Source organism: Myotis nattereri (assembly GCF_964212035.1).
Source record: "Myotis nattereri genome assembly, chromosome: 2".
NCBI classification, from domain to species: Eukaryota; Metazoa; Chordata; class Mammalia; order Chiroptera; family Vespertilionidae; genus Myotis; species Myotis nattereri.
This window is the reverse complement of record NC_138076.1, coordinates 167,102,197-167,127,374: the sequence shown is the minus strand read 5'-3', so window position 1 is coordinate 167,127,374 and position 25,178 is coordinate 167,102,197. Positions and strand designations below refer to the sequence as shown.

General features: G+C 43.1%; 2 protein-coding genes and 1 pseudogene across 3 annotated transcripts in view; 2 read left to right on the top strand and 1 right to left on the bottom strand.

Annotated features, from left to right (window-relative positions):
- The first annotated feature begins 5,628 nt into the window (after window positions 1-5,628).
- Window positions 5,629-7,846, top strand: LOC308513934 (large ribosomal subunit protein eL34-like; annotated as a pseudogene). The gene is made up of 2 exons: window positions 5,629-5,688; window positions 7,470-7,846. The product of its transcript is annotated as a large ribosomal subunit protein eL34-like (transcript).
- Window positions 7,847-10,925: 3,079 nt separating this feature from the next.
- LOC308514560 (tubulin alpha-1B chain) lies at window positions 10,926-14,531 on the bottom strand. The gene is made up of 4 exons (XM_081084741.1): window positions 14,354-14,531; window positions 12,512-12,734; window positions 12,244-12,392; window positions 10,926-12,084 (listed from the first exon to the last, which is right to left on the bottom strand). The coding sequence occupies exons 1-4, from the start codon at window positions 14,354-14,356 to the stop codon at window positions 11,104-11,106; spliced, it is 1,356 nt and encodes a 451-aa protein (XP_080940867.1). The 5' UTR covers window positions 14,357-14,531; the 3' UTR covers window positions 10,926-11,103.
- LOC308514562 (tubulin alpha-1C chain) overlaps window positions 13,954-25,178 on the top strand; it is a 116,668-nt gene continuing 105,443 nt past the window's right edge. Inside the window, exon 1 of the mRNA XM_081084744.1 lies at window positions 13,954-14,433. The gene's annotated coding sequence lies outside the window, so the exon portion shown is untranslated. The remainder of the gene's footprint in view (window positions 14,434-25,178) is intronic.

Below are 25,178 nucleotides of genomic sequence, written 5' to 3'. Positions count from 1 at the left end.
GCTTTCAGAGGATATATTAAACATGCTGTGTTTTGTTGGGCTCACTGTGTTTTGTGTTTTTTTTTTTTAACAAATTTAAACAAACATTTAAAAATCAGAAGATGACTCCTTAAAAGTTCAGATATCTGTTCTATCTCTCTCCTTTTAATCCTCACCAGAGAATATTTTCCATTGATTTATTTTTTGTTATTTTTAGAGAGAATGGAAAGGAAGGGGAGAGACAGAAACATTGATGTGAGAGACACACCCCAACCAGGGCTGGGGATTGAGCTTGCAACCAAGGAATGTGCCCTTGATCGGAATCGAACCGATGCTCTATCCACTGAGCCAAACCAGCTAGGGCTGACATCTGTCTCTTAAATAGAAGATCTGGCAGAGCTGGGCAGCCAGGACCTATGGCTCTGTAGATGAAGGAGGATGTACCAGTCTTCCACAGCTCCTATTACTTGGGTGAGCACCTCACCAGTTTTTCCATTTACGTTGTCAGCCCAACTGTTTTGTGACTTGTGAGCTATCCCCTGAGCTATCCCCTCTCTACTGCTTCAACTTGGCACACCTTCATTCTGGCCTTTGGTCAGTTTCTGGTCGACCCTGCCAACTTTCCTTTCTCAGGACACTGCACTTGCTGTTTCCTCTGCCTGAAAGTTCTCCCCTTCTCCTTCCCAATTCACTTTTAGCTGGTTCCTGTTTTCTTTAGGTTTGAGCTTAAATGTTATCTGCTCAGAGGACTCTCCCCCACCCCCCACTACTTTATCTAAAGCAAGTATTTTTTTACTTTACCTCCATTTATGTCTTTACTCCTTTCCTCTCCACTTAGAGGACTAGAACCCTGCATTTGGCTTCAAATTCATTCTTTTCCATTCAACCCCATTTCTTAACCCAGGGCAGTTCTCACAGTAAACACTCAATGTTTGTAGATTTGGGATCTAAGAGATTAGTTATCCATTTTTGTAGGGAAGGAGCCACCTTGACTGTGGCGTAAATTTCAACATCTGCAAGCAGCACAGAGAAGGGAATAATCCAGAATGAGCCTTCACTAAGTGCTAAATGTTAACGGATACTTTACATATTAGTTTATTCACTGTCACAAGGATCCTGCTAAGTAGACTTTTTAATTTTATTTTTTTAAGGTTTCAAGTTAACATTTATTGCACACTCACTGTAGGTAACTGCCACGTCCTCAAAATGTAAAATTTAGCAACACAATTTTACCTTCAAGGACTTCAGAGATATGTCAACTATATAAAAACAATTTTGTGAAAATGTGTAGGAGATAATAATTTGAGTGAGAAAAATATGACACTGGAGGTTTGGGGATAGATATTGCAACATAAGCAATGGGTTCAGAGGTGCAAAAATATGGTAGTAGACTTTTTTTATGTATAGATGAGGAATCTGTTCAAAGAGATTAAGTGACTTGTGCAAGGAGCTACAATAAGTGGTGGGTGGATGTGGGACCTGAACTGGCTTATCTGATTTGGAAGCTTCCCTTTTCCCCACTGTATCTCCCCAGTTTTTGTATTCCTCTCCTTACTAAACTGCTTAGATACTCAGTGGTAAAACTTGAAGAGTCCTGGCACCCTACATCTGCATATAAAAGGTTCACCGTTCTACTTCTTCCTGTGAGGTCACCTTTGAGCTTTCAAATGTTGACTTATTGCTGAATAGCACCTTGAGAGGAACAGACAGAAGGCCCAGAGGCACCAACTCCCAGAGGTGAGAGGGGATTTGGAAAAGTTACCCCTTTTAAAAAAATATGTATTTTTAAAATTGATTTTAGAGAGGGAGGGAGAGAAAGAAACATTAGTGATGAGAGAGAATCATAGTTCAGCTTCCTCCCCCCACTGGGGATTGAGCTCACAACCTGGGCCTGTGCCCTGACTGGGAATCAAACCATGATCTGGTTCATAGGTCGACGCTCAACCACTGAGCAATGCCGGCCAGATGAAAAGTTACCTTTTTAAAAAAAATAATAAATAAATAAATAAATAAATAAATAAATATATATATATATATATATATATATATATATATATATATTATTGATTTTTTTACAGAGAGGAAGGGAGAGGGACAGAGAGCCAGAAACATCGATGAGTGAGAAACATCTATCAGCCGCCTCCTGCACACCCCCCACGGGGGATGTGCCCGCAACCAAGGTACATGCCCTTGACCGGAATCGAACCCGGGACCCTTTGGTCCTCAGGCCGACGCTCTATCCACTGAGCCAAACCAGTCAGGGTTACCCTTTTTTTAATACAAAGATTTCAGAAACTTTCCATTCAGATTATGGGTTATTTTCATTTTCTCTTTGCTTACCTACATGTCCCAATTTCCCCACAGAAAACGTAAGTACAGAAAAATTCCTGTTCATTCAAATAAGACTAGTAGCTTTAGGGTAGTTTTATTCCCAGGACTTTCTGGGTTTTCAGAAAGAACTCATTCAACTCTAAGGTGAAAATACTGTAAACTGTGCTATGAATTGAATGTTTATGTGCCCCACCCCCACCCCAATTCATATGTTAAAACCCTACCCCCAAATGTGATAATTATAGGAGGTGGGGCCTTTGGGAGGTAATTAGATTTAGATGAGGTCATGAGGTATAGCCCCCAGTATGGGATTAATGTTCATATAAGAAGAGAAAGAAACTAGGGCTTACTCTCTCTCCGCTATATGAGGACACAGCAAGAAGGTGGTGGGCCATCTGCCTGCCAGGAAGAAGGCTCTCACCAGACTGAACCCGCCAGCACTTTGATTTTAGATTTCCCAGCCTCCAGAACTATGAGAAATATATGTTTGTTGTTTAAGCCATCTAGTCTATAGTGTTTTGTTATAGCAGCACAAACTAAGGCTGTAAACTTTTTCCTTCCCTCTCATGGAAATTGGACTTGTTTCTAGAAATAAGCCAGCAACTTTGGAATTGCCCTCTTGTCTAGGATTCTAGGAAAACCAGAGGTTCCCCTTAGGCAAGGCCTCCCTGGATCTGAGAACTTTTGTTTGTTATTGTTGTTGGCAGGAGTGGGGGTAAGGGTTTAAAAATAGCGTTGAGAAATTCTGCTCCTTTATTCCTACCTATCACTGATCTCTCAAAAAATATTTGAGAAAACAATCATAATGAAAGATTGGCTTGAGGTAGCAAGAACATTTGGAAATCCCAGACTCTGGGAATGGAGAGGGATCATAGAAGTCTTCAGTTCTCCCTTCTTGCCTTTCACAACATGGATGTCATTGTGGGTCCTAGCTAATTATTAGAAAGTGAGCTGCAATGTTATTCCCCATCATTTGCTGTGTCCTTTGAGGTTTTGAGAAATGAGTCTGCTGACATTTCTGGACAGGAGCTCTTCACTGGATTTCTCCTTTCTAATCTAAACAACCTCATTTTTGCCCAACTAGCATGGCTCAGTGGTTGAGCATCAACCTATGAATGAGGAAGTCACAGTTCATTCCAGGGCAGGGCACAGGCTCGGGTTGTGGGCTCAATCCCCAGTGTGGGGTGTGCAGGAAGCGGCCAATCATTGATTTTTATCATTGATGTTTCTATCTCTCTTGCCCTGTCCCTTCCTCTCTGAAATAAATAAAAATATATTTTAAATAAATAAATAAACAACCTCATTTTTTCTGAGTTGCTGTACCCAGGACCCCTTACTTACATACTCCACTCACCCTTTGAAGGAAACTCTTATCTGTCCATATCCTTCTTAAGGTGCACAGAACTGGATAACAGTTTGCATAGTAGGGTGGTCAGTGAAGAGGATGGTGGAAACACTTTGCACACTGTTGTATAGAAGGAATGTCTAAGGTGACATCAGTCTGTTCTGGCAGCTGGTCACACCTGTCTCATGGCAGCCAGTCATTTGGTCAATATGAGGCAGCAGAAGTTTCTACATGTTAGTGTCATGAGATACTATAGTTGGGTCAGGGAGAGGCTGAGGGATTTCTTCTTCTTTTTTAAAAAACATGTTTTTGTTGATTTTTAGAGAGATAGGAAGGGAGAGGAAGAGAAAGAGAGAAACATCGATGCGAGAGAGCAACATCAAGGGATCAAGCACACAACCTGGGCATGTGTCCTGATTAGGAATCGAACCAGTGACCTTTTGGTGCACAGAATGACGTTCAACCATCTGAGCTACACCTGCCAGGGCAAGATATTTCTTCTTATTTAAAACGAATCTCTAGAACAGAGGAGCAATTTTATCTTCTGCCTCCATTTGATGTCACCATCTACCCTGTAGTGTCTTCCTGAGGCATCTTAGACCTTTGGGACTGGGAAAGTAGGGGAAGAGGAAGGCAGTGGAGGGACAGTCTTTGCTAGCTTTCAGAATGAAAAGTTTGAATTTATGCTCTTGCCCAAAATTAATTCTTGGAATATTTATTAACTGTTAATCACATAATTAAGCACCAAGCTAGGTACTGGTGATACAATGGTAAGCATAACAGACATGGAGCTTATAAAATCTGGTTGGGGAAATATATTAACTAAATAATCACATAAATAAATATAGAATTCTAAAATACAAGAAATATTTTAAAAGTAGAAGATTCTATAAAAGGATAACTAGAAAATCTGATCTAGTTTGACCTAGTCTTCAAATCCTTGATGAGGTGACACTTGGGTTTTTTTTTTCTTTCTTTCTTTTTTTTATTTTTTTAATTGTTCTATTGCTTAAAGTATTACAAAGAGTATTACATATGTCTCCTTTTTTTTTCTCCCCTTGACCTTCCCCTAGCTTCCCATACCCCCCAGTGTCTTGTGTCCATTGGTTATGCTTATATGCATGCATAGAAATCCTTCGGTTGATCTCTTACCCACCTCCCCAACCCTCCCCGGTCTTCCCGCTGTAGTTTGGTAGTCTGTTCGATGTTGCTCTGCCTCTGTATCTATTTTTGCTCATCAGTTTATAATGGTCTTAATTATCCATAAATGAGTGAGATCATGTGATATTTTTCTTTCATTGACTGGCTTATTTCACTTAGCGTAATGCTCTCCAGTTCCCTCCATGCTGTTGCAAATGGTAAGAATTCCTTCTTTTTTACAGCAGCATAGTATTCCATCCTGTAGGTGTACCACAGTTTTCTAATCCATTCATCTGCTGATGGGCACTTAGGCTGTTTCCAGATCTTTGCTCTGGTGAATTGTGCAACACTTGGGTTTTTATCATGAAAGGAAGAGTATGAGTTAACTGGGCAAAGGGGGTGAGATCAGTAATGGATGGAAAAAGTACTTCATATAGGCAGAGAGAATAGTGTTGGAAGACCCTAGGCAGGATTGAGGTGATGAGGTTGATTTTATCACATTTGGACACAGTAACATATAGCAGGCTGTCAGGAGATGGCTTGGTCAGTTGAGGGATGGGTAAGATAGGGAATTTATTTCGTTTTATGTACCAGATAGCGGGGAGGAAAAACCTGGCCCTCACAACACAAGGATATCAGTACATACATGTTTGTATCCACATCATCAGGTGGTTATAAGCTCAGATTAACCCGGCAGCACACTCCTTCATTACCCCTTGTTGACTCCAAGGCCATATTTTTATACCTATCCCACACTGGGAAGCACCCTAGAGGCAGGAGCTGAGGTTAAGAGCTTCTTGGGTGTGGGGTTTGCTGTGGCTGCCTGATTCACAATGACCTTGCACGAGTTCCAGTTGGCTCTAGGAATGGACAGAACAAAAAGTGACAAGCATGTGAATGCTAGGGATGCCAGGTCAGTCACTTCCTGTTTGTTGTAGATCTTTTAGGTTCAGCACCCAGGTGACAGCGAGGGCAGAGTTTACAAATCTGAGTTCAGCTCTTCTGGGCAGAGAACTCCTTGTCAGTGGTGCCATCTGCAGGGCATTAAGGAATTTGCCAGGAATTTGATGGGATTGGGAGGGGGAAATGGCATCTCTTTCCTCTCTCCCTCAAGCCTCTTAATCTGAATGTGTCCCTAAATCACAATCCTGGTCCTTCATAGGGCTGAAAGACCCTTATTGCCTCGGATCTTGTGGCAGGCAATATTTAAGGCACCTGGTCCTACAAGGCAGGTCACTGGGCTGTAGTATCACTTCCCTTCTTCTTCCCAATTAAATCTGCCGTCTGCACCTGGCTGGTGTGGCTCAGTGGTTGCGTGTCGACCCATGAAGTAGGAGGTCGAATTTCTATTCCCGGTCGGGGTGCTGGGTTATAGGCTCTGTCCCAGGTTGGGGGGCAACTGATTGATTATTCTCTCTCATCATTGATGTTTCTATCTCTTTTTCCCTTCCTCTCTCTGAAATCACTAAAAACATATTTAAAAAAAATTAAAATCTGTCATCTGCAAATAAGTGATGCTAAGCTCTGACCAGGTAGCTAAGCTGGTTGGAACATCTCCCTATATACCAGGGTTTTGGGTTCAATCCCTGTTCAGGGCACATAAAGGAATCAACCAGTGAATGCATAAATAAATGGAACAGCCCTAGCGGTTTGGCTCAGTGGATAGAGCACCGGCCTGTGGACTCAAGGGTCCCAGGTTTGATTCCAGACTAGGGCACATGCCCAGGTTGCGGGCTTGATACCCAGTAGGGGGCGTGCAGGAGTCAGCCAATCAATGCTTCTCTCATCATTTATGTTTCTATCTCCCCCTCTCCCTTCCTCTCTGATATCAATAAAAATATATTTTTTTAAAAAGTGGAAAAAATTGCTGTCTCTCTTAAAAATCAATCAATAAATAAATAAATAAAAAATTTTAAAAAATGAGGCCAAGAATGCTGGGTTGGGAAGGTATTTAAGCATTCTGGTATTAAAAAGAAAAAAAAAGTGGGAGTGCCCCAGCTAGCTGGCTCAGTTGGTTGAAAAGGTTGCAACATCAAAAAGGTTGCAGGTTTGATTCCTGGTCAGGCACATACCTAGGTTGCAGTTCAATTCCTGGTCGAATGCGAACAGGAGGCAACTGATCAATGTTTGTTTGTTTGTTTTTTCTCTCTCTTCCTCCCTCCTTTCCTCTAAAATCAGTAAGAACATATCCTCAGGTGAAAATTAAAAAAAAAAAAAAAAAAAAGGTGGGTGGGTAGTAAATTGAAGGTGTTGATGTTAAGGTTAATTCTCATTATTATTATCCTTGCCATCTCTAAGTAAGCCCTCATTAGGCTTTTACTTCTATTTCTTTCTTTTCTGAGTAAATCGCTCTTTCTTTCTTGGCATCTTGGATTGGGATGCCCTGCTCATCTCTCAAGCTTGGACATACATCTCTAAACTTACAAGTCCAAGACTTGATTGCCCTATTTACCACTCCCTACTGAGAAGGGCAGGGTGGAAATCTATAGTGCAAAAGGGAAAATAAGGCCAGAAGATTGAGAACCTGCCTAGTGACAGAACAAGAGGTCAAGTGTCTCTCTCTGTTCCCTAGGCCTCTCCACCCCGAGACTCACCTCAGGAGGTGCTTAAAGAGACCTGGGCCTGTCCTCTTCTGGGTACAGTGACTTCAGTTTAGGTTTTCACCATGGTCTAGCGTTTGACATACCGTCAGAGGCTGTCCTACAATACAGTCTCTAACAAAACCAGGCTGTCCCAAACCCCTGGTAATAGGATTGTTTACCTTTATAGCAAGAAGGTCGGGAAAGCACCCAAATCTGCATGTGGTGTGTGCCCAGGCCAACTTCGCGGAGTTCGTGCTGTGAGACCTAAAGTTCTAAGACGAAAAAACACATCAGCAGGGCCTATGGTGGATCCATGTGTGCTAAATGTGTCCGGGACAGGATCAAGCGTGCTTTCCTTATTGAGGAGCAGAAAATCCTTGTGAAAGTGTTGAAGGCACAAGCACAGAATCAGAAAGCTAAATAAATTTAAAAATGAAGCCTTTTTGAGTAATAAAAACAAAAGTCTCATTCTGTTAAAAAAAAAAAAAAAAAGAAAGAAAGAGAGAGACCTGGGCCTGGCCTGCCCACTGTGGCTCAGTGGTTGAGCATCGACCTATGAACCAAGAGGCTGCTGTTTGATTCTTGGTCAGGGCACATGCCTGGGTAGGGGGCTCTATCCCCAGTGGGGGCATGCAGGAGGCAGTGGATCAGGGATTCTCTCTCATCATTGATGTTTCTCTCTCTCTCTCCCCCCTCCCTCCCTCCCTCCCTCTCTCTCTCTCTGAAATCAAAGAAAATAACAAAGTAAGAAGAATCTGGCCTAAGAGGGAAATAACCATTATTTTTACCTCCCTTGGAGCATTCTGTGGGCCGTAAGCATTACTAGGCACTGTGCTTGCTGCTGGAGCAAAGATGTAAGATATTAAGACCCCAGTGCTCCCCTAAAAGAATGCTTGGTAGCATTTCCCGGGTGCCTTAGCATGTCATTTAGCCATCCCTGCCATGTCACACACTTGGTATTTCATGCCACTGAAGCTTTTGATTATTGCTAGTCAACTACTAGTCTTTTTTAAAAAATAACCACTTTTAAAAAATTATTGATTTTAGAGAGAGGAAGAGAGAGAGAGAGAGAGAGAGAGAGAGAGAGAGAGAGAGAGAGATGGATTTGTTGTTCCACTTATGTACGGATTCATTGGTTGATTCTTGTATGTGCCCTGACTGGGGATTGAACCCAAAACCATGGTGTATTGGAGCGATGCTCCAACCAACTGAGCTTCCCAGTCAGGGCTAGACATCGTCTTGATATATAAGATGATTGAGTACAGAGGGGACAGAGGTAAATACTGAATTTTAGCAGCAAGTTAGAACAATAACCAAATAATTAAGGTATAAAGGGGATAGGATAGTTCAGGGGCGTGGATAGGTGTCTCTTCTAAAGGACAGCTTAAAAGACAATAAAAAATACTGAAGTTTGAGTTTGAATGGTAGAAAATGGGAAGACATTATGGTTTCTAAATTGCCCTCTCTTGGATTGCTCATTCTGGAGGAAGCCTACTGCCATATTGTGGACACTAAGGAGCCCCATGGAGAGGTCAACGTGAAGAACGAAGGCCACCAGCCAACAATTAGCACTAACTTGCCAGGCATGTGAGTGAACCACTTTGGAACTGAATCCTCCAGCCTGTTAAGCGTCAGATGACTTCAACCTTGTGAAGACAGACCATCGAGCCAAGCTGCTCATGAATTACTGACCCTCTGAAATTGCATGAGGTAATACACGTTGTTTTGAGCCACAAGTTTTTGAGCAATTTGCTATGCAGTAACAGATAATAAATCACAAACACCTATGGACCTACAACCCAAGCTTGTTATCTTAACTTTTGCCTTACTACAGTTTTTCTTCTTTTCATTTTCTCTTTTTTGTTGTTGTTAATCCTCACCTGAGAATATTTTTCCATTGATTTTCAGAGAGAGTAGAAGGGAGATGGAGAGACAGAGAGAAAAATGTGGATGTGAGACATTGATTGATTGCTTCTGGAATGAGTTCCGACCAACCAGGTCCAGGGACGACCCTGCAACCAACCGGAAGTTCATGCCCTTGATCAGAATTGAACCTGGGACTCTTCAGTCTGCCGATGCTCTATCCACTGAGCCAAACTGGCTAGGGTCAGATAGTTTATTTTCTTAAAAAAGCAATGGTTCCCCCCCCCCCCCACCACCCCAATAAAATATTACAGTTGAAACACTGGCTTCTTAATCCTGTTCCTGCCTTGTGCCTCAGAACTCTGAAAAAGCATCATGGCACCTTTTACATTGAGTGTTGCTTGCCTCTGCATTGGTTTGCTGCTGCTTCCTAGGCTCTACTTAAGCTACCTTTCCCTCTTGTTTTGCCGAAAGAACTGGAATATTTCAAAGGATCTTCAGACATTTCAAGATGGTCTTCCCACTGAATTAACTCAAAACCATAATTCCCATTTGGTTATTAGCCCAGCTTAAAGCCCTGGCATTTGTCTTCCCCTGGGGTCTGTGGTGGCCCCACTTGTGTTGCTATGCTACCCATCAGAGCTTTCTTAAATGTCTATGCTAAACCACATTGTTTCCTTCAGAAGGTAGGAACAACTATTTTGTATATACAAAGTGGGACAAAAGTAGGATTACAGTTTGAGTACACAAAAATTTACTTTTTAAAAAATATTTCTATTGATTTTATAGAGGGAGAAACATCAATGATGAGAATCATTCATTAGCTGCCTCCTGCATGCCCCCTACTGGAGATCAAGCCTGCAGCCTGGGCATGTACCCTGAACAGGAATCTGACTTCCTGGTTCAAGGGTTGATGCTCAACTGCTGAGCCACACCAATAGGGCACGAAAAACTTGTTATATTGTTTTCCATACAAACTGTAAACCTACTTTTACCCCACCCTGTACATATTTATGGGCTACGAAAACACTTGGGAAATTTTTGGTCTTTCCTACTTTTAAACCAGTTAAGATGGCAACATCTTCAGCATTCTTAATTGTCCCTATGCTTTCTCAATTTGAAATGTACATTTTCTTCTAGGTTAAATCCTCTATTTGCTTATCTCTATAGATTCCTTTTGATGTAGCCAAATTAAATACTTGATAATGTATACTCTTAACATTTACAAATGTTGCCATTTCATCCCCTGTAGTAAAGCAGTGCTCTCCCACAAATGCACCTAACTTTTTAACAAGTCACTATTTGCAGGAGATTCAAATAGATTTAGACATGCGTTGGAGATATTGTAGGCTTGGTTCCAGATTGCAATAAAGCATCACAATATTTGCAGTCTTTTTACTGGAGGTCCTTTTGTTCAATTTATTAAAAAAAAAAATCTGAAGTGCAGTAAAACCAGGAATGCCTGTACTTGTTATTGCTAACTCATTAGTAATTACCCAATAATTTCAAGAACTAGATTAAGCAGAATGACTTTCAGTACATTAGAACCAAGCTCTGCTTTTCCAGACCAGTGTGCTCGTTTCTCTTCATAGAGGTAGCTAGACAGTTTAGTATTACCACCTTGTTGCTGCCTCTATCCTACAAGTATAGAAAAAGCAACGTAGGAAAAAGGACAGAAGTCAAACTTTCTTTCTCCATGCCTTTACTTTTAAACATGAAGGGAAAATCGTACAGGTATACATGAAAAAAAAGGCAGACATGATCACAAGTAAAAGCGAAGAAAATCTAACCAGAAAGCTTTAATGCCTGTCAGCTGTTGGACCTGGAAGTTCTGAGTATGATATGTTGCAGGGCTGAAAAGAATCAGTATTCCTCTCCTTCTTCCTCACCCTCTCCTTCAACAGAATCCACACCAACTTCCTCATAATCCTTCTCAAGGGCAGCCATGTCCTCACGGGCCTCAGAAAACTCTCCTTCCTCCATGCCCTCACCCACGTACCAGTGGACAAAGGCACGCTTGGCATACATCAGGTCAAACTTGTGGTCCAGGCGAGCCCAGGCCTCAGCAATAGCTGTGGTGTTGCTCAGCATGCACACAGCTCGCTGTACTTTGGCCAGGTCTCCACCAGGGACCACAGTGGGAGGCTGGTAGTTAATGCCAACTTTGAAGCCAGTGGGGCACCAGTCTACAAACTGGATGCTGCGCTTGGTCTTGATGGTGGCAATGGCAGCATTGACATCTTTGGGGACCACGTCACCACGGTACAACAGGCAGCAAGCCATGTATTTACCATGGCGAGGGTCACATTTCACCATCTGGTTGGCTGGCTCAAAGCACGCATTGGTGATTTCTGCTACAGAAAGCTGTTCATGGTAGGCTTTCTCAGCAGAGATGACAGGAGCATATGTGGCCAGAGGGAAGTGGATGCGGGGATAGGGCACCAGGTTGGTCTGGAATTCAGTCAGATCAACATTCAGGGCTCCATCAAACCTGAGGGATGCAGTGATGGAGGACACAATCTGGCTAATAAGGCGGTTAAGGTTAGTGTAGGTTGGGCGCTCAATATCGAGGTTTCTACGACAGATGTCATAGATGGCCTCGTTGTCAACCATGAAGGCACAGTCAGAGTGCTCCAGGGTGGTGTGGGTGGTGAGGATGGAGTTGTAGGGCTCAACTACAGCTGTGGAGACCTGGGGGGCCGGGTAAATGGAGAACTCCAGCTTGGACTTCTTGCCATAATCGACGGAGAGACGTTCCATCAGCAGGGAGGTGAACCCAGAACCAGTTCCCCCACCAAAGCTGTGGAAAACCAAGAAGCCCTGAAGGCCTGTGCACTGGTCAGCCTGTTAGGAAAGAATAGAGGAAACATAGTTATTGCGTTTTGTGATGTATTTTCACTTTTCATACATTCCAAGGATATAAATCTTACTTTGACAAGAAACACTTTTAAAAAATGTCTTCCTTGGGCTCATTAATTTCTTTATTCTTGAGAAGAAACATACCAGTTTCCGAATTCGGTCCAGGACCAGGTCAATGATCTCCTTGCCAATGGTGTAGTGTCCACGGGCATAGTTATTGGCAGCATCTTCCTTGCCTGTGATCAGCTGCTCAGGGTGGAAGAGCTGGCGGTAGGTACCAGTGCGAACTTCATCTGCAAAAAGGAAACAAAGCAGCCGCCCATCACTAACAACCTGCACAGCCTGCTCAACCCCAAGGCCTCACAGAGCCCCCAGGACACACCTCCTGTCCCAGACCCCGGGATCAACTCACCAATGACTGTGGGTTCCAGGTCTACAAACACTGCCCTGGGCACATGCTTGCCAGCGCCCGTCTCACTGAAGAAGGTGTTGAAGGAGTCATCTCCCCCGCCAATGGTCTTGTCACTTGGCATCTGGCCATCGGGCTGGATGCCGTGTTCCAGACAGTAGAGCTCCCAGCAGGCATTGCCGATCTGGACACCAGCCTGGCCAACATGGATGGAGATGCACTCACGCTGTGGAAAAGAGAAAAAAAGAAAAACCAGGATGAAACTAATCCAGGATTGCCTGTGAAGCAGAACAATACACCTATGGAATCTTAATCTTACTAATTACCTGGGTTTTTAACATTTTCATTGATTTTTTTAGAGAGAGGAAGGAATAAGGATAGAGATGGAAACATTGATGAGGAACATCATTGATTGGCTGTCTCCTGCACACCCTCTACCAGGGATTGAGCCTGCAACCCAGGCATGTACCCTGACCGGGTATCTGGGTCAACAGTCAACCACTGAGCCACACCAGCCAGGCAACTAACTGCCTCTTCTAAAACAAATTAAAATGTAAAACTTTTTTTCTAGGGACAACCACTGTGTTTCGATCTACATTGCTTTTACTGAATTTCCTTTCCCCCTGTAAACCAAGGAGAGACCTTAGTCAGGGCTTTCTCCTGTGAAGGACCAAGACACAGAGGAGGCCGTTCGTCCAGCACTCAGGCTCCAGAATACCATTTTAGACCAGGCCGCCCGATTTCCGGGCAGCTCCCAGGACAGGAAGCACGTGGCCAGGGCGGTGAAGAGGAAATGTCTGGCCCGGGGGCCGGCTCTGCGGCGCAGGATGAATGAGCACTTTTAGGTGTGCGCGCCCATGGGGCCGGCGGGGCCGCGCAGCTGCAGAGGCACCGACAACCAGCCACGTCTGCAGAAGGGCAGCCGCGGCCAACCATCCTCCGCGCCCCGCAGGCCTTGGCCTCCACCCAGCACCTCCACATCTGTCAGGGCACACAGGATTATCCGCGCCGCCTATCTGTCTGGACCAAGATCCGATTTCAGTTGCTTCAAAATCCCCCCCCTCCCCCCAACACCTGTTCCCGCAAGCATTCCTGACATAGCTGAGGCCACGGAGGGGCAGATGGCCTCTAGGGAGGGGCAGATGGCCTCTAGGGAGGGGCAGATGGCCTCTAGGGAGGTCATCTTCCTAATACACTAGCATGGTGCAGCACACAGACAAGGAGTCTTCCTCTACATTCATCTTATTGCTTTCATTAATACACACACACACCACACATACAAATCTAGGGTAACAGGAGACACCCTCCAGCCAGACCCGCAGCGCCGCAGCGCGCACGCGCAGGCGCAGACTGCAGTGGCGGTCTCCCGCCGCGCCCCGGCGGGAAGGTAACGGCCGCGCGTGCGCCTTTGTGTCAGGCTCCTTCCCGCCTCCGCTTTTCGCGCCGAGGAGGAAGTGAGGGCGGGGGGAGCCCGCGCGCCAGGCTAAGGCGGGGGACGGAAAGGGGGATGGGAACGCGCGGGAAAAGACTGTATGAAGGGTTTCGGGGCGCCGCGCCCTGCGGTGAGGGGCTAAGTAAGGACCCTAACCGGGGTGCAAGGAGCCGGCGCGCCATCATCCCCTCCCAGAGTCCAAGAAAAAGAGGCGGGGGGCTCCACTGATGGACCCCAGCTTTTCTCCACAAACCGGAGCCGATCTATTCCCACCATTGGCTCTTACCTCATTTTTTTTTTGCCCTCCAGATGGACAGCGCGGGTCTCAGCCCTCTCTAGTTAGAGGCCCTCCGCTACCCAAGCTTGTTTTTCCCCGTTTCCCCACCGAGGGAAAACGCATGCGGCCCACTCACCATGGCTGCGGGTTTGCAAGCGCAGGAATCAGGAGTAGACACGGGTCCTGGTTACTGTTCCCGACAAGCTAAGAGTCGAGGTAAGTAACGCACTGAGGCGGGGGAGGCGCCGGAGTCGCTTAAGTAGGGTTTCGGGGAGGGGCGGGCGGGCACGGGCGGTGCCACGGCCGCGGGCCCCTCCCCCGGCCCGGCGCGCCCACTCGGTGCCCGGCTCCGCCGCCGCAGAGGCGGGCGCCCGGGCCCGGAGCCCCCTCCCCGCGCCGGCCTAGCGGGGCGGGGTCCTCCGCGCCTGCGGGCCGCGAGCTCGGGTGCCGCAGTCTGCGGCGCATGGCTGCCCGGGCCGGGGCCGGGGCCGGGGCCGGGGCCGGGGCCGGGGCCGGGGCCGGGGCCGGGGCCGGGGCCGGGGCCGGGGCCGGGGCGGAGGGCGGGCAGGGCGGGTTCCGAAGCAAACCCTCCTGGGAATGCGGGAGGAAGCTCGCCTTCACGTGGACCAACGCCGAGGCTTCAGTCTGTGCAGTTTAAGAGAGGAAGCGTGTGAAATGCAGAAGCTTCTGCTCCGGTAGCTCAGCTGATGATGTCAGTGTTGCCATAATTTGTCAGTGAGTTTTGCCTTTTCCTGGTCTCGGCTCCTTTAAAAGCAGTGAGTGCGTCCTGTGCTTCCCTGATAATGTGGATGAGGTGCGGAGCTTTAGAAAACAGAATAGTTCTCTTTGGTTTACTGTGATGGCTTGCTCTTTAAACTAGCGGTACCAAACGTTGGGAGCAAAACAGTCATTCAAAGAGCGGTACCTAAGCACTTCACATCCAAACTGTTTTTAAAAGGGCCCCGTTTTTGGACCTCAACCAGCGACTTTATGGAGTAGCCCTAGGGGCTTTTACAAAGTGAGATTTAAAGACACTTGAGTGGCTGAATTGAAACAAACTTGGGGAGAGACGAAATAGACACGGAAGGATATTAGAAAGTAAGGATTCCTTATGCTAGTTCCGTCAAACTCTTTATATAACAAGTGCGTTGTGTTGTGTCAAAATAGATTAGTTGGTTATAGTTTAGTGCTAGGAGGCCCAAATTACAGTGATTAGACACTCCCCCTCCCTCCTTTAAGGAGAAACGTCCAAGACCATTGTTAACCTTGGAAATGCATAAGGAGGTTAGTTAGGGTTATAGTGTGGCTTTTAAATGGTTCTAGCAGAAACCTATTATTATTACTACACTACTCAAAATATCCTCCCAGTGATAATGCATTAGTAACAAAAAAGGTAAACATAAGACAGTAGAAATTCATAGTTCACATTCAGTTTTTACCTGATTCAGATTTGGTCAAGCCTTCACCCTTCCTATCAGACAAATAACACATTTACATGTGTATGCAGTTTGTAACAATATCTAGATATTTTCCACTCATATTCATATGAACCTGGAATGCAAACAAGGAAATATCTCATAAATATTTTTTGGAAGTCCTTTTAAAAGGTTTTTGACTCAAAACCCAAATTTTCATACATTCTCCAAACTGGGTTATAGGGGACAGGAATATGTTTGAATATTGTCTCAGTTATTATTGACATACAATATCCTATTAGTTTCAGGTTGTTTTACTTATACTTGTTTTTGAAAATTTATTTGTCCCACTTATTCTTAAAAGGAGATGGAAAATACAGGCATATGTTTTATTGTGCTTTGCTTTATTGTGCTTCACAGATACTGCATTTTTTTACAAATTGAAGGCAAGGCTCTCTACCAGCAAAAAGATCACGACTAGCTTTATTGCAGTGGTCTGGAACTGAACTTACAACATCTCTGAGGAATGCTTGTCATTAGCTTGTCTTGTATGAATGTTAAGAAATAACCTAGCTGAATTCCATTTTGCTGTCTGCTCTGGATGAAAGCCATTTGAAAAGAGGAGCCTCCCTCCTCCTAGCTCTCTGCAGAATCTTAGAGCTTTCACTGCAGGGATTTGCTCCTGTGGGTCTATGAGTCTCCCCAGACGCCTTCCTAAAACTATTAGCTTTGCTAGCCTTGTTTTCTGTGAATTCCCCTGTTGTGAATAAGGAAGTATTTGGGCTTTCTTTCTTTCTTTTTTTTTTTTTTTTAGGTTCTTGAGGATACCTTAGGTTTTAGAAAATAAGAGAGCCAAAGGAACCTTCCACTATAACCTAGTTTGGTATCTTTATGCCAGAAAAATATTGAGTAATGCTAAGTTGATTAATTTTGCTACCTCTTTAGTATTTGATAGGAAAGGCTGACATTTTTTTTTCCTTTTTTTACCCATATGTTAGTTTATATTATTTGTTTATATTATTCATGGATGTATACCCTTAATCTATATTTAACAACTAAATCATAGTTGTTAAATTGCTGGAATATAAACACAGTATCATTTTTTGCCTTAACATTTTAACTGATTATATAGGTCTTTCTTTTGTTGGACTGTTTTAGGACCTATAACTATTTGCTTTGAGTCTTTGATGTAGTTGAAGACGTGTTGCTATTTGAGCCACTCCCACCTTTGCTACTTAATATCATGGCCACTTGCTACTGTTCTAAGGAGTCTGTAACATTTGTTGATAGTTCCATATTGTGGTTTAGACCCAAAAGTTCACAAAATATTTTGTTCATTTAAATAGTTCTACAGGAAAGACATATATAACAAATAGCAACAACTTACGAAGCATCCTTGATTTTCAAACATTTGGCCTTTTATTTTTATTATAGTGTCATAAATTTATATATGCTATTTTGTGGTCTGTTTTTCCACAGATGTGTATAGGAGAAAGAAAATGGGCTTTAATTTCAAATAGTACTAGATTCAATTCTAACTTTGTCAGTTAATAGTGGTATGACTTCTGGGGCACATACTAGTACTTCGGTGGCAGGCTCTATCCCTGGCCCTGGTTGGGGTGCGTGTCGGGGGCAACCAATCAATGTGTCTCTGTCACATTGATGTTTTTCACTCTTTCTCCCCTCCCTTCCATTCTCTCTAAAAAAAAGTAAAAGAAAAATAATATGTAATATGTTTAAAAAAACATTTTTTTTTGATCATTTAAATTTAAAATTTATTTATGTCTATCTAGTCTCATTGCCTTAATTATTATCTATATACTGGTGACTACCAAATTTATGTCTCCCACCCAGACTTTTCCTCTTTTCCCTGAAGCATATATCTAGCCACCTACTTAACATATATCACGTCTAAAACAGAATTCTTGAATTCTACCCCCTCTCTACACTCACATGCACACAGCCTACTCCTTTCCTCACCTAGTGTTCTCCATCTGAGTAAATGTTATCTCCATTCATCCAGTTGCTTAGACCAAAGTCCTCTGAGTTACTTTTGACTCCTCTTTTTAAAAATATTTTTAAATATATTTTTTTATTTATTTCAGATAGGAAGGGAGAGGGAGAGAAATAGAAACATCAATGATGAAAGAGAATCATTGATCAGCTGCCTCCTGCATGCACCCAATTGGGGATTAGGAGGCTGCAACCCAGGCATGTGCCCTGATTGGGAGTCAAACCATGACCCCCTAATTCATAGGTCGATGCTCAACAACTGATTCACACTTGACTCCTCTTTTTCTTTCTTAATCCTCACCGAAGGATATTTTTTCATTGATTTTTAGAGAGAGTGAAAGAGAGAGAGAAAGACAGAAATATTGATGTGAGAGAAACACATCAACTGGTTGTCTCCTGCTCGACCCGGACCAGGGCACAGACAGGGGAGGAGCCTGAAACAGAGGTACATACCCTTGACCAGAATCGAACCCAGGACCCTTTAGTCCGCAGGCTGATGCTCTATCCACTGAGCCAAACCGGCTAGGGCTTGACTCCTCTTTTAAAAAAATGTTTATCATCTAATGCATCAGCAAATCCTGTCAGCTCTACCTATGAAATATATCCTGAATTGTCTGTCATCTCTCTCCCAGACACAAAAATAGTCTACTTACTGCTCTCTCTATTTCTATTCTTGCAGTCTTCTTCTTTTTTTTTAATGAATCTTTAAAAATACAACTTTAATCATTCCTACTCTGGAGGCTTCTTTTCATTCTTAGAATAATATCTAAATTCTTACAATGTTCTAAAAGGTTCTTCTAATGGCCTGGCTCCTAGTTTTATCTTATATCATTTTACCCCTCACTCATTCCACTTCAGGGGCACTGACCTTCTTACCTTACCTCTAATAGCGTGATCATGCTACCTTGTCTCAAGGCTCTCCACTTGTTCCCTTTGCCTAGTTTGCTCTTCTTCCCCTAGATATCCACTCTCTCATTTCCTTAGTTTTTCTTTCAATATTATTACCTCGAAGAGGCTTTGACCTTTCTTTCTAAAATAGCACCCTCCATCATTTCTCTTTCCCCCTTAACCTACTCCCCCCCATCTTATCACATTTATTATTTATTTGCTTATTTCCTATCTCCTTTCTAGAATTTAAGTTCTAAAAGGGGAGGATCTTGTCTGTTTTGTTCACTGCTTTAGCCCTAGTAGGTGGTGAATAAGTATGTGTCAAATATGAATTGAATGTGTAAATGTATATCCTCAAATGCCTATCATAGGGGTGTTATATATTTGGTATTGAAAAGATATTAAGTGGATATAGTATCACTGATGCACTTTATTGTTTCCTTTTATATGGGAAGAATACATTTTTCATAATGTAAGGACTGGTTCCCTTTCATTCTGTTGAGCTTTGAGATAGCAACCCAGGTTCTGAATCTTTTAGCATCTCAGATTACTCTTGGGTCTTCATTCTTTAATTTCTAACAGTAAGGAGAATGCCTCTACAGAAAGCCTTCTCAATGAGAAATTTAAAGGTCAAATAACAAGTTGCTTTTTAGATTTTTAGAGTTTAGAATCACTTTGTAGTTATTGTTTTTTCCCCTTCTAAATTAATTCAGTTGCCCTTGGGCCACTTTTGTTGCCTATAATAAACACTTTGGTTCCACAGAAAGTATTATAAAGTGATTCATCATTAGCACAATCCAGGTTCAAGAACTAATTAAAAAAAAAAGGTATTAATACATTGCCTTAGTGCAATGTCTCATGTCTACTGTCAAATGGTACTTATTTCTGCCTGATAGAGAAAAAAGGGAATTAAAAAAACATGAACAAACAGTAAAAATATCAACTAATCTTAGTAACTCAGAAAGATTAGCAGTTATGTTGGGTTGGTAGTAAAGAATGCTGATTTTACCTCTGGTTTTTTTTAAAGTATATTTTATTGATTTTTTCTTTTTTCACAGAGAGGAAGGGAAAGGGATAGTTAGAAACATCGATGAGAGAGAAACATCGATCAGCTGCCTCCTGCACACCCCCCACTGGGGATGCACCCGCAACCACGGTACATGCCCTTGACTGGAATTGAACCTGGGACCCTCCATTCTGCAGGGCGATGCTCTATCCACTGAGCCAAACCAGTCAGGGCTACCTCTGGTGTGTTTTTGTTTTTTTTTTAAAATATATTTTATTGATTTTTTACAGAGAGGAAGGGAGAGGGATAGAGAGTTAGAAACATCAGTGAGAGAGAAACATCGATCAGCTGCCTCCTGCACACCCCCTACTGGGGATGTGCTCACAACCAGGGTACATGTCCTTGACCAGAATCGAACCTGGGACCTTTCAGTCCGCAGGCTGATGCTCTATCCACTGAGCCAAACCAGTTAGGGAACCTCTGGTGTTTTTGAAGGGAGGACAAGCTATTAAAAATGGATGAGAAGCTAGTAATTTTGAAGTACTCATTTGAGTTAAATTGCCATTAATAAAATTTTAAAACAATATATTTTATATATGATGGAAGAGAATAAATGTTTAGTTCTGTATAGATTTTTTAAATGGGGAAATTATCTAAGAAAGGTTTTTTTTAAAAAAATGTAATGAAGTCTTTAGCCCTGGCCGGGTAGTTTAAGTTGTTTAGGGCGTCATTCCAATACACCAAGATTGTGGGTTCGATATCCAGTCAGGGCACATACATGTAAGAAGCAACCAATGAATGCATAAAAATGTGGAACAACAAATCTCTCTCTCTCTCTCTCTCTCTCTCTCTCTCTCTCTCTCTCTAACCAATAAGTAAAAATTTAAAAGAATTAATGAAATCTATATCTCTCTGACTATATTAGCTTCAATACCCCTAAAAAGTATAAATTGGGAGATACAAAATATGTACAGCTGGAGTTATGTAAGTTATAAAGAATGTTGGCATATGTTCAACCAACCAACTTGTAATTCTGTAGGGGAAGCAGATAGATAATCTGTTTCTTCTATATACCAGCCTTAGGAAGAAAATTGTGCTGCATTTAAATTTCCCATCTGGCAAAACTTCAGGTTCAGAATATTAAATAAGGATTCTTTAAGAGTTAACTCTTCCCTTTGTAACAAATTAGAAACATACCTTACCCCATTTAACACATCTACAGAAGGCATGTTAATGCTGTTTTCTTTTGCAACAGCATAAGATGTTCTACTTAAAAATACACCTAAGATGGGAAAATCCCTGCATTTTATCACAGATGTAAAAATCCCATTCCAGGGGAATAAATAACAAGTACATTGCATCCCTGGTGAGTATAGAGAATATGTTGTATAGCACAATAGTGTTTCTTTGGGGAAGTTAAGACTAAGCAAAAATAAGACACCCAACCTACCACCATAGGATAGAGATTTGGTGGTCCTAATATGAGAACATATGGGGGTGGGGCAGAGAATTAAAATTGTGGACTCACCAAGGATCAAAAAGTTTTTGAGTTTCCACATGACAAATCTTTCTTCAAAATCTTGAAAAAGAACTGAGAGATCTGAATTATAATTACTACCTTTTCCCTAACAATCCTATATAATAAAGAGGTAATATGCAAATTGACCATCACACCCTCGCACAAGATGGCTGCCTCCATGTGGTCAAAAGATGGCTGCCACAAGATGGCCTGCAGGGGAGGGCAGTTAGGGGAAACCAGGCTGGCAGGGGAGGGCAGTTAGGGGTTATCAGACCGGCAGGGGAGGGCAGTTGGGGCGATTGGGCTGGCAGGGGAGCAGTTAGGCATTGATTGGGCGGGCAGGGGAGTGGTTAGGGGGTGATCAGGCTGGCAGGCAGAAGCGGTTAGGGGCAATCAGGCAGGCAGGCAGGTGAGCGGTTGGGAGCCAGCAGTCCTGGATTGTGAGAGGGATATTTAACTAAACCGGCAGTCAGACATCCCCTGAGGGGTCCCAGATTGGAAAGGATGCAGGCTGGGCTGAGGGACACCCCCCCCCCCGTGCATGAATTTCGTGCACTGGGCCTCTAGTTAGTAATAATTGCACCAGTCCGCAAGAGGCAGCCGGTCAATGATTCTCTCATAATTATCATTGATGTTTCTCTCTCCCTCTTCCTTCCTCTCTGAAATAAATAAAAATATATTAAAAATGCAAAAAGAAAAAATGGACAAAGAACCTGAATGTACACTTCTCCAAAGAGGATATATGAATGGCCAATAAGCACATGGAAAGGTCCTCAACATCCTTAGTCATCAGGGAAATGCAAATCAAAACCCCAATAAGATATCACTTCATACACATTAGGATGGCTACTATCAAAAAGACATATAACAACAACTCTTAGTGAGAATGTGGAAAAAATGGAATTCTCATACACTACTAGTAGGAATGGAAATGGTGCAACCACTTTGAAAATCAACGTGGCAATCCCACAAAATATTAAGCATAGAGCTAGCTATCCTATAACCCAGGTATATATCCAAGAGAAATGAAAACATAGTCACACATTGTGTGCATGTGTGTGTGTTTGTGTGTGTAAATATTTTTTTCTTCTACCCTTCAAGGTTCTTGGGGGGGAGGGCCTCTGTAACAAAAGACAGGTTAACAAGAGAAAAACAAATAGACATTTATGAACATGTAGATATCATATATATAGTGACTCAAAAGTTTAGTTAAAACTTGGGCTTATATAGCATTTTATCAAAGGGACAAATTTTTTAGAGAAATGACAAGGTAAAGGAAAGGACCTTGATTATCTAGGGGAGGCAGATTGTAGGATGGCAAATATATGGGGAACTAAGGGAAGATAACATCTAGTCAGTCAGGTTTGCTATGTGAAGTCCTCTGGTATTGTGTCTGGGCTGATAAAGGTTTAGAGTTGTTAGTGATTAACTTATGTACAAATCTATATCTTGCTGTTAGGCAAATAGGGGGAGGGCAGAGAATTTTTTAATTTTTTTTATTTTATCTGCTTCTTCTCAATTATCTTCAGTTCAAAAGAATCCAAAGAGGCATGTTTTGGGGTGGCAAATTCTTTTATCCTTCACAGCATTATTTATAATAGCTGAAAAGGGGAAACAACTCCCAAAGTCCGTCAAATGATGAATGGGTAAAGAAAATGTTGTATGTTCATATAATGGAATATTATCTGGCAATAAAAAGAAATGAAGTACTGATATATGCTACAGCATAGATGAAACTTGAAAACATTATGTTAAATGAAAGAAGCTGCGACTCTTAATAGGAGGAGAATCAAGATGGCGGTGTAGGTAAACATTGGTACTTGCTGCCTCCCACAACCACATCAAAATTACAACTAAAATACAGAAAAACCATAATTCAGAAATGCCTGAAATCTGGCTGAAAGTAAGTCATACAACTAGAGAAGTAAAGAAGAAAGCACATTGAGACTGGTAGAAAGGGTGGAAGCGCAGAACGGGCTTGTCCAACACCCAATGTGGCTTTTTTTCATTTAGGAGAGGTATTTCAGCTACAGAGGCCTCCTGTGAGGAACAAGGGGTCTCAGCTGCATACCAGCCCACCAGCACAGGGTTCCAGAACTGGGAAGAGAAGTCCCCGTAATTTTGGGCTATAAAAACCAGCGGGGATTGTGGCTAAGTGACATGGAGGCTCCTGGAGCCCCAGGCAGTCCTCTTAAAGGGCTGGTGTGTGAACTTACACAGTGCTACTTCCTCTGAGCTCCAGTGCCGAGAGGCTGCTTTGGGGGATCCAGGGACATACAGGGAGAAACTGGATTGTCTGGCATCGGGGCAAGAAATCAGAGGCAGCTTTCTCCCAGATGGGGGAGGGAGTGGGGGAGAGGAGAGTGTGCTCCCAGAGGTCATTGTTCCTGTGCTGGGACCTCCACTGTTGCAGAGCTGACTGGCAGCCATATTTGAGTTTCCCATCAGTGTGGCCTCACCGTTCGCTCCACCCTGGTGATTGATTCCCTGAGACCCCACCCAATCCAATTTGCAGCCCCACCCAAGCTGTTTGCAGCAGCTTTCCCATATGAATGGCTTGTCCCATCAGGCTTCAGACTTTTCTACAATCTCTTAAACATGCAGCTGCTGGTGTCAGCATGCCCAAAACCTATCAATACGAGGCCCAAGACCCAGCACTAGCACCAGCCTGCCTTGTTTCACAGCTGGGCCTCACCTGAGTACTTCCAAGCCCAATACAAGTAGCAGCCATCTGCAGATTGCTCTGTAGCTCCTGCTGGGTTGCCACAGGCAGTTGCTGACTTTGCACTTCCCAGGAGGCCCCAGAGCCAGTGCACCTGGTGGACCATACCAGATTACAACTCTACACATCCACAAGCGACACACTCAAGGGGCAGACTCAGTGAGCACCAAAGCCCTACTGAAGCAAGTTGTGCTTCATAGGGGTATATCCTGCACAGCAGCTCTTCCACTGTAGTCACAGCTAGTCCTCACAGCCAGTTGGTCTGGAGGTAACTTCCAGTGACATCAACAGTAATCAAGGCCCAACTACAAGACTGTGAACACAGCCTACACAGGGGTGCACCTAGAGGGCCCAGTTTAGGTGACTGGGGAGGCTGAGCCACCCGGCTCTACAAGACACCTACTACACAAGGCCACTCTACCAATTCCAGGAAACAAAGCAGCTCTACCTAATACATAGAAACAAACACAAGGAAGCAGCCAAAGTGTGGAGACAAAGAAACATCTCACAAATGAAAGAAATGGAAGCAAGCAAACTACTAGATACAGAGTTCAAAACAATGGTTATAAGGTTGCTCAAATATCTTAATGAGAGCTTCAAGGCAATTAGTGAGATGTTTAAGAATCTTAGTGAGAATTTCAAAGACATGAAAAAGGACCAGTTAGAAATTAAGTATACACTAACTCAGGGGTGGGCAAACTTTTTGACTCGAGGGCCACAATGGGTTCTTAAACTGGACCGGAGGGCCCGAACAAAAGCATGGATGGAGTGTTTGTGTGAACTAATATAAATTCAAAGTAAACATCATTACATAAAAGGGTACGGTCTTTTTTTTCAATAGTTTTATTCATTTCAAACGGGCCAGATCCGGCCCGCGGGCCGTAGTTTGCCCATGGCTGCACTAACTGAAATAAAGAATAATTTACAGTGATTCAACAGTAGAGTAGAGGATTCTGAGAATAAAATCAATAAGTTGGAATATGAGGAAGTAAAAATCACCCAATCAGAAGAGCAAAAAGAAAAAAGAATAAAAAAATATGAAGATAGTGTAAAGAGCCTCTGGGACAACTTCCAGAGTACCAATATTCACATTATGAGGGTGCCAGAAGGAGAAGAGAGAGAGTAAGATATTGAAAACCTACTTGAAAAAATAATGACAGAAAACTTCCCCTACATGGTGAAAGAAATAGACTTACAAGTCTAGGAAGCTCAGAGTCCCAAATAAGAGGAGCCCAAAGAAGCCCACACCAAGACACATCATAATTAAAATGCTAAGGGTTAAAGACAAAGAGAGACTCTTAAAAGCAGCAAGAGAAAAGCAGTTAGTTACCTACAAGGGAGTGCCCATACGACTGTCAGCTGATTTCTTGACAGAAACTTTACAGGCCAGAAGGGAGT